General features: G+C 51.3%; 1 protein-coding gene across 15 annotated transcripts in view; it reads left to right on the top strand.

Annotated features, from left to right (window-relative positions):
- The first annotated feature begins 438 nt into the window (after positions 1 to 438).
- The window catches only part of MSANTD2 (Myb/SANT DNA binding domain containing 2), a 30,029-nt gene continuing 16,549 nt past the window's right edge, over positions 439 to 13,918 (top strand). Inside the window, exons 1-4 of one of the 15 annotated variants that reach the window (XR_005814256.1) lie at positions 439 to 1,013; positions 3,628 to 3,775; positions 4,057 to 4,203; positions 4,390 to 6,256. Coding sequence is in view for 10 of the 15 variants with exons in the window: in XM_040534351.1 (XP_040390285.1) it covers positions 513 to 1,013; positions 13,049 to 13,147 (600 nt within the window). In the remaining 5 variants the exon portion in view is untranslated. The other 14 variants (XR_005814253.1, XR_005814252.1, XR_005814254.1 and 11 more) reach the window with 14 other exon arrangements.

Below are 13,918 nucleotides of genomic sequence, written 5' to 3' on the forward strand. Positions count from 1 at the left end.
CCTTCAGGGCGGCGGCACCCCGGGGCCGCGAGGCAGCGCGTGAGACAGGCCCCGCCCCCTCGGCACGGACCACGCCCCCCGTCGAGGCAAGCCCCGCCCCCTCTGGACAGACCCCCCCCACCTCGGGACAGGCCCCGCCCCCTCGAGGCAAACCCCGCCTCTCGGGGCAAGCCCCGCCCCCCTCGAGGCAAGCCCCGCCCCTCGAGGCAGGCCCCCGCCCCTTCGGGACAGGCCCCCTCCCGCTCGGCCCCGCCCTGTTAGGACACACCCCCGCTGACAGAAAGCCCCGCCCCCCGGCCGTTTAACCACGCCCTCTCCTCCCACGGCCACGCCTCAAACCCAGCGAAGCCCCGCCCCCACCCGCCGTGGCCCCGCCCCCAGCGCTCCCCCCCCCCCAGCGCTCCCCCCCCCCCCCCCCCCCCCCCCCAGCCCTGTCGACTCGGGGCCGCCGGAAGCCCCTCCCGAGGGGAGCCCGCGCGTCACTTCCGCCCGCTCGGTCCGGCAGCTCCAACATGGCGGCGTCCTGCGGCTCCTCGCAGCTCCCCGCCGCCGAGCCGCCGCTGAAGATCCCCAAGATGGAGGTGCTGTCGCCGGGCTCGCCGGGCGCGCTGAGCGACGGCAACCCCAGCCTCTCCGACCCGTCCACCCCTAGCGGCGCCTCCCCCCTCGGCCCGGGGCCGGCGGCCGGCGGGGCCGGGCTGGGGGGCGGCGGCGGCGGCGCGGGGGGCCGCGGCGGGGCCTCGCCCTCCGTCTCCTTCTCGCCGGGCGGTGCCGCCGCCGCCGCCGCCGCCGCCGCTTGCCGCGGCATGTCCTGGACGCCGGCGGAGACCAACGCGCTCATCGCCGTGTGGGGCAACGAGCGGCTGGTGGAGGCGCGCTACCAGCAGCTGGAGGGCGCCGGCACCGTGTTCGGCAGCAAGGCCCCCGGGCCCGCCATGTACGAGCGCGTCTCCCGCGCGCTGGCCGAGCTGGGCTACGAGCGCACCCCCTCGCAGTGCCGGGAGCGCATCAAGGTACCCCCGGCCGGCCCCGGGCACCGGGGGGTGGCGGGCCCGAGGTGGGTGGGTGGGTGGGGGGGGGTTGGGGGGTGGGGGGGGGACACACCGCGGGAGGGCGGCGGCATCTCCTGTCCCGGGGGGCTCGGGGTCGTGCGGGTCCCCCCCCCCCTCCCCCCGCTGTTCGCTTCTCGCCCCTCGCGGGGAGCCCCCCCCCGGCAGCGTTGCAGGGCTGCGGGCGTCGCTGCGCCCTCGGGGGTTCGGCCGTTGGGTTCCCCTTGCGCGGGCGGTCTCTGTAGGGCTCGGCCGCGGGAGGCCCGGTGGCCCCGCGGCACCTCGCCGTGGGTGTGCCAGGCAGCCCTAGGCCCTTCCGCAGAGCCCCACGGCCCTGGGTGGGTCGGATCAGTCCCCTGAGGCATCCTCCAGCGGCCCTCGGCCACCGGCAGGGTGGCGTTGGCAGCCCGGTGGGAAAGGGAGCTTCCGCGGCGCTGAGGAACAGCGCGGGTTCAGGTCGGCCCTGTGGAGTTTGCGGTCCCTGCGTGGCTTGGGGTTCGCTTCGCAGATGAGCAGCTCTCTCTGGGTTACGACCACGCAGAGCGCGCTGCAATCTCAGAAAGCTTCTCCGACAACTGAGCCGTGTTACAGCCGCGTTTCCTCCGGTGGTAGGTTTTAGAGGGTTTCCAATCGCATCGTTCCCTAGCGAAAAGGGGGAGGTTGGGTTCCATTTGGGAGTAGCTACTCGGTGTGCCCTGCTTCTACAAAGGGAGCTGCGTGGAGGACCACGCAGTGGGCTGGAAGGGATGGCGCGGGTCACGCGATGGGCAGGCAGCGGTGCCCCAGCGGTGCCCGCAGTCCATAAGAAGCGCTACAGGTTTCAGTTCGTAAGTGTGAATGAAACTCAGCAAGTTAAATGCTCTGAGTTCCCTCGAGGCTTTTCTTTTTCCCTCTCGTGAGCCATTTGGTCTTCTGTGCAGTCACTTGAAATGTTGGCGGATTAAGAAGTAACATCCTGCTATCTCCTGTTACTGCTGGGGATCAGCAAGGACGTTTGCTCCTCTGTGCCTTGTTTTAGCCACTAAATACGGCTGTGCTGGCCCATCCTGTGTGGAATTGTCTGGGCACACGTACCCAGGCTGTCTTTGATTCGCAAAGTATGCGAAATAAGGGACTCTAATTCTGCAGTATCGATAAAGAAGACCAGTGGCAGTTATGTCTTGTAGGCAATTAACGCGTGCTGCTGAGCATCCTGAGAGATGCTCAGCAATAAGCAAGAAGGGGACTCGCCTTCAACATCCACCCGATAATTAGATCAGCATTCATCTTTGGAAAGATGGTTGAAACGAGGCAAAGCCCCTTCCTAAGGATGTTATGGTTTCTAAACGTATTTTCGCGTGTCATCTCTTTGTCTCCATGCATTTGCTGTGTAGGGCTTTAATTCCCCAAACGCATCAAAATGTTTTTGAGAGAAACGTTGCTTTTAAGCAGGTGCTTCATCCGCTGCAAAACTTCTCGAAGTCCCTTGTTTTCTGAGCAGCTTCCAACATAAATCATTTCTTCCGCAAAACTGGGACGCTTTGGGTTTTGCTAGAGTCCAGTGCGTGATGGAAAAGCTACTTCAGGCAGTTTTCCTCATCCGCAAGGCTCTGATGGTTGCTGGCTGTTGCAGCAGCTCCTGCAGAGGTTGTTGAGGACTGCTACCTTAATTCTGACTGTAGGCTCCGCAAGCAGTTGCCTCGCGGGATGCAAAGCGAGAGAGAAGCAAGGAGAAGCCTGGCTACCAGGGCAGCCCAGAGCTGCCCGTCCTGGTCATGCGATGCTTTTGGAGGATGCTGGTCGGGGGCTGTGGCTGGTGAAAGATCCGCTCTTCCCAGCAGTTGGCCGCTTTACTGCAGGAGAGACTTCTCCCCCATTGAGAAGTGCCTCAGCAGATTTGTCGTCAATGAAACACGGACGTTGCAAAGAAACCACAGGTTGCGTTTCCATATGTACGCATCAAAGAGTTTAGAGGGCATGAAAGACTACAAGGCTTTTACTTTTCGCGTTGCGATGGCTTCAAGAGCACCGCTTGAAAGATCTGCCAGGCATTTGCCTACAGGTGCTTCTGGATCGATGCACCGCGCGTCCGCGTGGAGCCTGAAATAACGTGCCCCGCGGCATCCGGTGGAAAGGCTCGGCGTGGAGGGGGGCTGCCTGCTTCCCCTTGGCGCGCTGTCCTGCACTACTCGGTCGTGGGCTTTCTGCCAGCACGGCCAGGTGAACGGCGGCAGTTTGACGCCAGCAACGGAGGCTCCTCGTCGCAGGCTTTCAGCATCCCGTGCGCGTCCTGGAGCAGGGCTTCTGGCTCACCCTGCGCCCGGTGGTGAGGTCCTGCTGGTGCCCGAGTTTTTGCGTATCCTGGATCCGTGCTGGCGTGAGGGTCTTCATCGCTGCGGTCTTGGAGATGCAAAAACATTGCGATGGTGGAGCTTTAACAAAGCCTTCAGGCTTGCAGTAGGTTTTTCAAGAATTGCTGTAAAATGAGCACTCTTTGAAAGCAGAGGTTTTTGAGAGAGCCAAGAGTTGACATTGTTACGGGAATTATTGAAGTAGTTGCAGTAGCTGCTGCCAATCCTAAAATCCTGTTTTTTTGTAGAATTCCAGGCAGAATTGGCTGCTTGGCTCTTTCATGCTCAACCGAGGGTGAAAATCACTTCTGGATGCAGAGTGGTTGATGTTTGAAGGTGCTCTTAAGATGGAGCGTGAAGACTTGGACTTGCTGCGGGAACAAGGGCAGGTCACAGGTACTTCATAGTCTTATGCTGTCGGTCGTCAGAGCTAAAAGCAGAGCCAAGGGCGATGGTGATGAATGAGTGCTTAGTTGCATCATTCCACTCGCCTACTGTAGTCGTAATGTTCCATATTTCCATGACTTTATAGGATGCTTTGACTTAATGTCCCTCAAGGGAGAGTACTGTAAGTATTTGCTGATTGATTGTAAGTGTAAATCATGCTTAAAATGTTTTGGACCCAACTGACCTTATAAATACATTTTAGATAAGAACTCTGTATTGGCTTTCTTCAGGACATCTAATTCCTGGGCTCTGCCAAATCTTGAAGAGTGAGTTAGAAGCGAGTGGAAAGGAAGAAGCCAACTCTGAAGAACAAAGTTTTCCAGTTCTCCAGTTGTATCGCATATATGCGTTCTCTTCTAATTCAAACAGGATGTAAAGTAAGGTCCCAGTTCAGATCTTGTCTGTTTCTTAACATCTGCATGTGCTTTTCTGCACATAAGCGGTGCTGGCCTGCAGTCTGGAAATGAGACCGCTGTTCAGTTTGGCCACTCCTGGGCGTCTGTTTCAAATTTGGGGATTCACACGTAAGAGTTCCAACAACTATTCCTAGTTTATTTCTGCAGAAAGAGACCTTGAGCCTGACTTCATTGCTCTGATGTGTGTGGACAAGTTAGCTCAGCGATCAGGAACTGCAGAAGAGAACTGAAGCGTCTTGATTTCTGCCAGTTGGGTTCCCAGAAGCCGTGTTGTGCTCCATAGCTTCCTCATCCTGGCATGCCAAGCTGTATCCTTAATCATGACTTGTTTGGTAATATGCTCCGACTGTTCCTACGACTGTGGTCTCACAGCTCTTGTTAAAGAATTGTTTACTAAAACACATGTGCTTCTCCTCCAGCCCTGCTCCTCTTTGCTAAGTATGTTCGTACTCAGAAATGATAACGAGGGAATTAGCCTGGCTCAGCGTCTGTGTGTCCTGAAACTGGTCCCCCTACGCAGCGGTGTGGAGCATCTTCAGCTCTTCAGTTTGACCCTAGAACTATTTTTTTAAAAGCAAAGGAACGGGATATTTTGCAAAACCCTTTCCGGACTTACATGCAGTCACCCCTGTTTTGTGCCCTTCGCCTAGCAGTGCCGTTACTTCAGCCAGAGGGCGGGAGGTTAGCTGCTGACCGGGGTTGCAAAGGGCAGAGGCTGCCAACCGCAGAAAAATGAGCTTTCACCTCGTGCTCTGAAGTTCCCATATGACGGCCAAAAAAGCTGCTGTATCCAATATGTATGTTCTATCATCGCTTTCAGTCACATAAATGCACTTGGACACCGCTGTTTCATCCTCTTCCAGCCTCTGCATATGGCTGCAATGTCCGGCAGAGGTGGATGCTCTGGGGGAGTGCGGATGAGCTCAGGCTTTACGGTTTCCACTGACCAGTGTGGCATAGCACGAACCATGCAAGTCAAGGACAACTTTCAGGAAATTATTGTATTTTTTTTAAAGGATCGTTCTGTAAGTGCTTCAGCTGTTTTTCAGTACTGGAGCTTATGCATTTTTAAATCTGCAGAAAAATAATTTGTTTCTGCCGTGTGCATCTTTCTTCATCAAAGGTGAAATCAAAGACTCGCTGTCCTGACAGCGCGTCGTTTAGCTGGGCCGTGAGTGTTTCGGTGCTAGAAGTTCACTGGCTGCAATTGCAGCTAGCGGCCCTCTCTCGAGCAAAGAGAAATCGCTCCTTAAAAGTTGCAGTTCAGCAGCTGGGAGACTGTTAAAATGAATTCAGGGTCATTCTTAACGTGTCGTTTCTTCAGCTCCCGTGTAAAATTGTGAAAACATGGGTTCTGCTTTTATTTAGTCACTGAGATGCTGAAATTTGTTTGCCTCTCCCAGCAGTGGGTGCCAAGTCGTTCATTCAAAGAACAGACCTAGTATCTGACTCTCAGCTGTGACAATTCACACGTTCTGCTGCTGACTGCAAGCCTGCTGCCCTCACGTTTGACTTGACGTGCACAGTGACCTGCCTGTCACCCCGGACAGGTTACTGTTGATTTCTGTTGGGTTGTGGTTGTCCGCAAATCTGTGATTTGTTTTGCAAAGAAAAAAAACACCTTGAAGACACTGGTTCCGTGCTTTCACATGGAGAATGTAGGCGCAGAGGGGAGAAGTGAATGCCGCTAACCCACACGGAACAGGATGGAATGAAAAATTACACTTGAATATCAGCTGTTCATGTTCTCTTGCTTTACGCTATAAGTAAAACGATGATGACAGGGGCTTACTTTAATGTGGCTGTGGGTTTTGCTGCTTTCCAATGTAAACAATCTATTTTAAAATAATCTTTGTAGCATGAAGATGTTTTTAAGGAAGGAAATGCTGTGCTAACCAGACTGTCTCAGAAGAGACTCCTGCAGTAATCTAGTTTGACCTCCTGCATGATGCAGGAGATTGAATTTCATCATTGGGCTTAATAACCTAAAGCAGTGGCTGCCTTTTAGTTTGAAGATTTCTTGTCCTTGTGGTTCTACTCACTGAGATGTGCACAGGCAGTGTTCAAGTCACCTCTTGATCTTTCTTTGGCTTAGATTCAGATGCTTTTAGTTCTCCAGGCTAGGTCATTTCTTGCAGTTCCTGTTCTGAATGTGCTCCAAGAACTCACTTCTTGCAGGAGAATCTCACTGACCCCAGTAGGTGGGAGCAACTTTCTGTTGACATTTATAAGCTGGAAAAAAATACACTCTTCAGTGACAAAGAACAGATTTATTTGCTTTACTCCTTCTTGGATGTATTATGGTACTGCAGTAGAGAAGCATCTCTGGAAGATGTGAGCATCATGTGGAGTGAACCCTCTTGCGCAGCAGCTGTATCTGCCCCCTTTGGCTGGGCCACTTGCTGTAGTGTATTTGCAGAGTGGTGTCGTGCTCTTCTCCATCTGTCTTGCTTTGCATGTGCTGGACGAGTATCTTTACTGTCCAGTAGCTTCTGCTGTCTTTGTGGGAGCGAGGCACCAGGTTATCCTGCTGACACACGTAGTCGAGGCCAGGAACTCGTTGCAGAGGGACAAACTGGTTAAACTTTATTTTTCCCCAAAGTCCTGTAGGTGGTGTATTACCTTTACAGCTTGGTTCACATCTTGCAACTTGGCTGGCAGAGATGGAAGAGCAAAAAGCATGGAGGAAGAAAATTCAGTTGCTGTAACAGAGCTGGCAGAAGCTAGCCATGGAAGCAGACCCGTTGCCAGAATGCTGTCTCAAGCCATTCAGGGAGGTAGGTTAGCACCACAGGCCAGATTGCCTTTTTTCTGGAGGGCAGCTTTGCCAGCTGCACTTTGGTAGTGGTTCTATGATGCAGACGTGCACTAAGGTTGCACACCCAGGCAAGCAAAGTTAGCTTGCTGCTTCCACTGCAAGTTACAGGGCGAAAAGCAGCTCACACGTGTGTCTTTAAGCGGGCAGCAAGTCATGTTTATGAACGTTACATCTTAGGGTGAGAGCACATGTCTTGTCCCCCTCAGGAGGAGAACCATGCAAGACTTGGAAAGGTTTTAAAATCCTGCTGATTTTTGTCACTTGTCCTTAGCCAACGCACACAGGTGGGCTGAAATTTTGGACATCGCATTGGCAGAAACTTCTTTGATGTCAGAAAAGAGTCCCAGCGGCAGTGATGCAGGAGTTGTTACATGGTTGATCATGGATTATATTTATTTTAGAAGCAACTGGATGCACCTGAAATGCTCAACAGAATGGAGCTGACATGAAAGAACAGAGCTTCAAGTGCCCGTGTGGGAGACAGTTCCCTGTAACCACTGTTCCAGATGAGCATCCTGTTAAATGTGTAAATCTGGGGGCTAAGGAGATGATGCTCTCTGGACCTCTGTGGTCTCACCAGTCACCAGCCCTTATTTTGACCGTTATTTCTGGTGAAAACTGGAGTTAAAGCACCCTTTAGTATTTCACTTCCAGTTTTTCCTGCCGCTCTGGATGTAGACGTTGCTCCCCATTGATAACGATTTTTCAGTGCAGCTGAAGCACAAAGGCTGAGGTTGGACTTGCCTGGCAGGGACCTTTCTCTGGGGACCCCAGCCTCAGGACAGGCGCTTGCATCCTTCTAAGGTTGTGTGTAAAGCTTTCAGCTTTTAGAGCTATGCGAGTTGTGTGCTGTGCGGTGCCACCCGTGTTGATGCTTTCTGCCACCCGTCTGGAGCTTGTTTTGGAGTGGAGTGTTTTCCCTCCCACCTGCAGGAGGATTTGTGCTGCTCTTTGTCTTCTGGAGGGGCAGTGGCCTCGCTCTGCCGGTTCATTTGAGACCTAGAACCAACGGGGACAGACCTGTGCAGTCTCTCTTGGCTTGCCAGTAGTTACCTAACCTGCTGGATCTCTTTGGTCCAGACTGCTGCACTTAGGGCTTTTCTTTCAGGGCAGACTTGATAGGTGTCGTAGAAATGTTTGTCCCATTCGCAGTGTTAGCATGAAACCTCAAGTATGATTGATTTTTTTTTTTTAGGAGTGATTCTGTTTCTAGAGAAAAGGAGGTCTGCACAAGCATAGTCTTCATTGCTTTGGAGTAAGTAGCAATGGGTTTTAAACTGTTTTGGGTAGTGTAGGAAAGAATACATTTATTGAGCAAACAGGCATGCAAGACTATTGCTAGGTGTCATAGCCCTTAAAGTTCTGCTGTTAGGTCTTAGTGGGAATAAAGTAAGTCCTTAGTATTGGTTGAATTGCAGTGAAAGTGTCTGCAGTCCCATATGCGCTTTGGAAGTGGAATTTGTCCTGTGTTACACAAGGGAACAGCCCCCAGCCGTCCCTTAGTCTTAGTCTAACCCTGGGGGGAAAGGCTTGGCCAGCTGATAGCCCGAGTGAGCGTGAGTCTGCGTCCCTCCAGGCGTTCCTTCACGTGCGTTCGCAATGTTTCTGTGGCACTTCATTCCCCTGATATTTGTTGGACATGCTGCTGTTGCATGATTACGAGATCCATCACTAAAGGCTTGGTGATGAGGAGATGTCGTCCCAGTCCTCTGGCTACTGGGCAGCTGGTGCCAGGTGCAGTTCATGCCAGGACTGGGCTGAGCGTTATCCATGCGCCTCTGTAAGCTGAGCTCCATCTCTGTGACATATCCATCCCTCCAAAAAGCTTTACAGAGCTGGCAGTCATTGCTGTTGTAGATTGGCAAGGCAGAGAGGGGTTTGCTGAGCTGCCTTCTCAAGGTAATGAGCGCTAACTAGGTAGTTTTCCTCCAGAGCAATCTTAGACCAGGAGCTGAGTCCGTCCGGAGAGGGAAGTTTGCCACTGTCTGCCTTTCTGCGGGCAGTAGTGGAGAATTTTTTCTCTCTGGGTGTCTAGCCTGATCAACATCAAATCCGTGAGAAGTGTATGAATAATTTTATTCTGAGCTCTGTAATAGCAGCAGCCAGTGGAGGATCTTTGCAGGCGGCTATTTTGAGCCGCGAGGTGCAGCCCACTGCCACTGCAGGGAAATTTGCCATTTCTGCGCTCTGTGTCTTCCTTGCCCAGCCGGGCCACAGCTTGTTTTCACCTGGTTTCTTTCCCTCTTGGTTTCTGGCAAAGTCCTGCTGTGCCTGTTTGTGCACTCCGTGAAATCCTGCCAGCACGACGAGGCTTGCATCTTGAAGCTTGTGGGGCTGCTGTTTCCGAACTCTACTGTCTTGGTAAGCAAAATGGACAGGCTAGCTTGATGTCTGCTGTGGCAGTTCGGAGAGCTAACGGGAGCCACGTGTCCTTAGCGATGGGGTGTATGAAGACCTTGATAATCATCTAGGCTGACCTCTACAGGTCATTCTTGTTCAGGCTTATTTTAACTATATTCAGTTGTGATTTAGAAATCAGCGGTGACAAAAAATCCACTGTGATTTTTTGTTTGGTTCTAGCTCTTGCTAACTAATCCACCCTAAAAACGTGTGGCTTACCTGTACAGACTGAACATCTCATCCTAGTCTTGTAGTGTGACTTTGCTTCTTCAAGTCATTGTCCAAAGCAATCTCTGGTTCCTTTCTCGGTTGGATGAGCAACTTGTCTGTATTCCCCCGACCAGCCTTCTCCCCTCAGTACATTCATGTCACTTTCATTGTTTCGTTCTGGACACCCTTGGGCAGGAGCCAAATCCTTCAGGAAGTCTCTGGGCATTGGGGCACATCAGGATACAATTGAGGCTTCGTTCTTTGGTGTAAAGTATGATTTATTTTGACTGCCGGCGTATCCCCGAGTGCTGTGATCTGGCAGATGTGCAGCCACCTGCGGGGCTGGAGTGTCTTCAGACAGGTCTGCAGCACCTTCTGCAGTGCACGACTGCAAAGTTTTAAGGGTGGGTTGCTGTGAGGCTGCTTGTGTGCTTTGTGGAGCATTGCTACGACTCAGTGTCTCAGGCACTGCTTGAGATGCGCTGAAGTCTTCAGCTGCCTTTCTGCCGTGGTATACGGTTTTCTTGAGTTCAAGCTGTGCTTTCTTCTCCTTTTATTCTAGATAGAAACGACACCTAACCTACAGAAATAGGGCTTCTTGTGGTGATATTCCCATTTGCGTCTGATGGTCTCCTGGCTTTCACATCTTGTAACAAAGGCAGTTCATGATCTAGCGTGTTGAGCAGAGGTATCGGCCATCTGTAGTCGTTTGTTTCCTTGTGCTCCAACCTGCCAGCATGGGAATGAAGGGTTCAAGAGCTTTCGTTCTGCCAGTCATCCCCACGTGCGGTGCAACCTCCCCAAACTCGAAGAACCGTTTCTTTCATCCCCGTATGGTTTCGTCTTTTGTTACTTGCGAGTATCCTGGCACGATGAGGCACCACAGGCAGCTGTTTGATACTGCCTTTCTTAATTCAGCGTATAAAGCCAAGGACTCCTCTCTTCCATTAAGTGAAAGCGCGTCGTCGAGGCTGAATGGCACTAAGTGCTACTCTGGGCCGCCGGGACCTGGGCTAGGCCAGCAGCTATCATTTAATAGATGCCAATAGGTGAATGTGGCCACTGAATGCAGACGCGCGCATAGACCACTTAGCTGCTCGGTGGAGCCCATAGCGTCTGGCCGAGTAAGGGCGCACCTCAGAGCAGAGATCTGAAGCTTCTTGTCTTGGACCACCTGTCTGGGGTTGCACGTGAAAAGCTTGCTGTGGCACGGCTTGTCCTCATCTTTTTGCTGGGAGAAGGACTGCGTCTACGGCTTTCCTCCACACCTCTTGGTAGGGTGTTTCTGAGCAGCGTTTCTGCCCTTTGTGCTGCAGTTCCTGCAGAGTAACGCCTGTCAGGTGGTTTTGCTTCTCATAGAGGAGGTGAGGGCTCCGAAGCTACAAGTGGTGCTAAAATCAGAAGGTGGCAAGCCTCCACACTGAGCCTATTAACTCCCTTCCCCTTTGGATTTCGACGTAGTGTTTAAACTATAATTTAAGTGGGGGTAATCTATCCTTGTATTGCAGGCAGTGTTGCAGAACAGTAAGCAGAAGGCTCTGTGTTTTCCAGTCTGCACAATCACCGGTAACCGAGGAACTGAAATCAATCAGTAATCGAGGAACTGAAAACAGAGCGGCCCTAAATGTGCTGGTTTTCTGTCTGTATCTGTGTCAGTGTGTCAACGTGTATATCTGCTTTAGGAACCACCTGGCAAGATTTGAGCTGTACTCCAGGAGGTGTGTTAGGAAAAACTAGATCTTAAATCTTAGTGAGGAAAATACCCTGCTGGGGCAAAGGGGTGTCCAAGCCATTGAGTGCCATAAAATGTCCAGGGAGCTTACGCTGAAGTCCGAGCAATTCTTTAGGTCTCATCAGAGAACAAGCGAAGAAAATCGTTGCAGGAGCTGCAGAGGGAAAGCCGTTGGTCTAGTTCACTTCATCCCTGCCATGCAGAAGCCTGCGGGCATCTGTGGAACAGAGCTGGCTCGTGTTGTGCAGAGTTAACATCACGTAGGTGATAGGGCCTGTCTGTTGGAGACACTGGAGAACACCTCCAAGAAGGAAGAGTTACTGGGAAACTCCAGTCTCCAGGACACTGGGCCGAGGAGCCACCAGCTGCTTGGCTGCAGGCTTTCTCCTGCTTTTGGAGGCCGGAGGGAAGTGCTTGAATGCTCAAACTTCGGATAACGTATCGGCAGAAGTGGAGGTGGATCCAGCAGATGGATCACACGGCCTTGTCCAGAGCCATCTGGGCAGTAACCTCAGAAGTACTCCTGACCAAGAATATTGCTTGCTTATTTTTGCCCCCCTTTTCCATCACTCCCTTTAGTTTTTATACCGGTCTCTGTTGATGCTCAGTTCACTTATTCATGGCAAAATAAACCTGTTCATAACCTGAACGGAATAACTAATTGCTACTAGGCTGCGGCTCAGTGTGAGATACTCGATAACTCAATTGGTAGGGAGTGTTGTTTGAAACACACTTAAAATAGAGCAAGCGACTGCAGATGCTGAGCGTTCCCAAAAGAGCTTGTCCAAGAATACAGACTTTCTGTGCTAAAGATTGTTTGTTTTGCTTGACTGCTAACAAAATCAGCTAGAGACTCTAACTGTAGTTAGCTCTGGTGCATGGGCTGGGGCAGATGTAGGAATTAGAGATCGGGAAGCGTATTTCCCAAATCTGCCTTGTATGGATTTTAAAAAGAGAGTCGGGCCGGATACGTGAGTTTGCCTGTATTGCTCTGAGACTTGAACTGAGTGGAGAGAAGTTAGATTAAAAGAGAGAGGCAATATATTCTCGAGTGCGCTTCTCTGAAAGGGAAGCACAGGGCAAACCTGACCATTTAAAACTGCCTCGGTGTTCCCGAGGGGTTCTTGGTGCCAACTTTAACAACCAAGTTCATCTGTATGCCCAGCCACTGGGAATGGAAGTTGTCTCCAGTGAGTGTCGATGTTTTTCTTGGATGGGTTCTTGGTTTCAGGATTACGTAGACGGTTGTTATCTACCCCATTTGCAGCAGAGGTGACGGAATCTTAAAATTTGCTGGCGTCCATCCAAAGAGGATCTGCTTGCTTATCCTGAGAAGTAGCAAAGGCAAAATCAGGTCACCAAACCTCAAACTGCTGACGTGTCGGGCTGCCCCGGTCACTCTTCCAAAGTGGCTGCTAGAAAATCGTGCTCGGGTGTCACTTGGGCTGTAGCTCTTGTGACCCGAACTGCAGTGGTCTGAAACTGCCTCTGCCGTGGTGGAAGAAGGGGTCTCTGCTTTGAAACCTCCCAACAGCGGGTGAGGTGAAAGCTTTCAGGTTCTCTTCCTAAACCACGGGATAACTCTTGTGCTTATTGCTGCCTTTGTGCTTATGTGGGTTTTCTGTTGTGTTTTGTTTTTGAAACAGCAGGGTAAAACTGACTTGCTGCTTAGCAGCTTTGCTGCTGCCCCCAGGGCTCTGAATATCACGAGGAAACTGGTTAGAAATATATTCCTCTCCTGCTGATGCTGTTAAACCAGTATATGAGGAGCATTAGGTACGTTTGAGCTTTCTGGAGATGTAAGGTTCCTTTTGGGGGAAAACCAAACGTTTTCTGCAATGCTGTGTACTTGCTAGTCATTTAAGAGCTGTAATCCTCCACCAGAAAACAAGGTGACATGACTAGTTATTCCCAAATGAATGCCTGTTTTGAACTCTAGAGCCGGCTCTGATTGCCATTTAAGTTAGCACCCGAACAGTCTAAGAAATTTAATGTGGAAAAAACGCTTTCTAGAAATCTACCAAACGGCAAATTGCTCAGATACAGTAAACCTGGAGCAGGATGTTATCTTTTAAAAGCAGAGTGGTGGTTGAATTAAAAACATTGGGGGTTGCTCATAAAGACTTCCCCCCAAATAACTTGCCTGTAGCTCTGGATTAGGGGGGAAATGTAGATGGAATTCATAGGCTTGTTATGGCTTTGTGCTATGCATAGCTGCCAACTTGGCCATCAGTACAGGATGTTGCAGAGATCACCAAAACCAGAACAGGTTTTTGCATCTGTCTTTATTGGAGGTTTTGGCCTCTGCACTGAAATCTGTTGTAATGGATTATTAGACAGAGCCATCTGAGTACTGTTTCTTAATGATTGATATCGAAGTCTGGGAATTTGGAGCATTATTGATTTGACCTCTTTTAAATTTCAGCAGCTTCACAAGAGACAGAGTGAGTTAGTAAGGAATGCAAAATATGTAAGTAATATATATTTTATTAGCTGAATAGCTTAGGCATACATTT

The sequence above is a fragment of the Cygnus olor genome, chromosome 22 (assembly GCF_009769625.2).
Source record: "Cygnus olor isolate bCygOlo1 chromosome 22, bCygOlo1.pri.v2, whole genome shotgun sequence".
In the NCBI taxonomy this organism is placed as follows: domain Eukaryota; kingdom Metazoa; phylum Chordata; class Aves; order Anseriformes; family Anatidae; genus Cygnus; species Cygnus olor.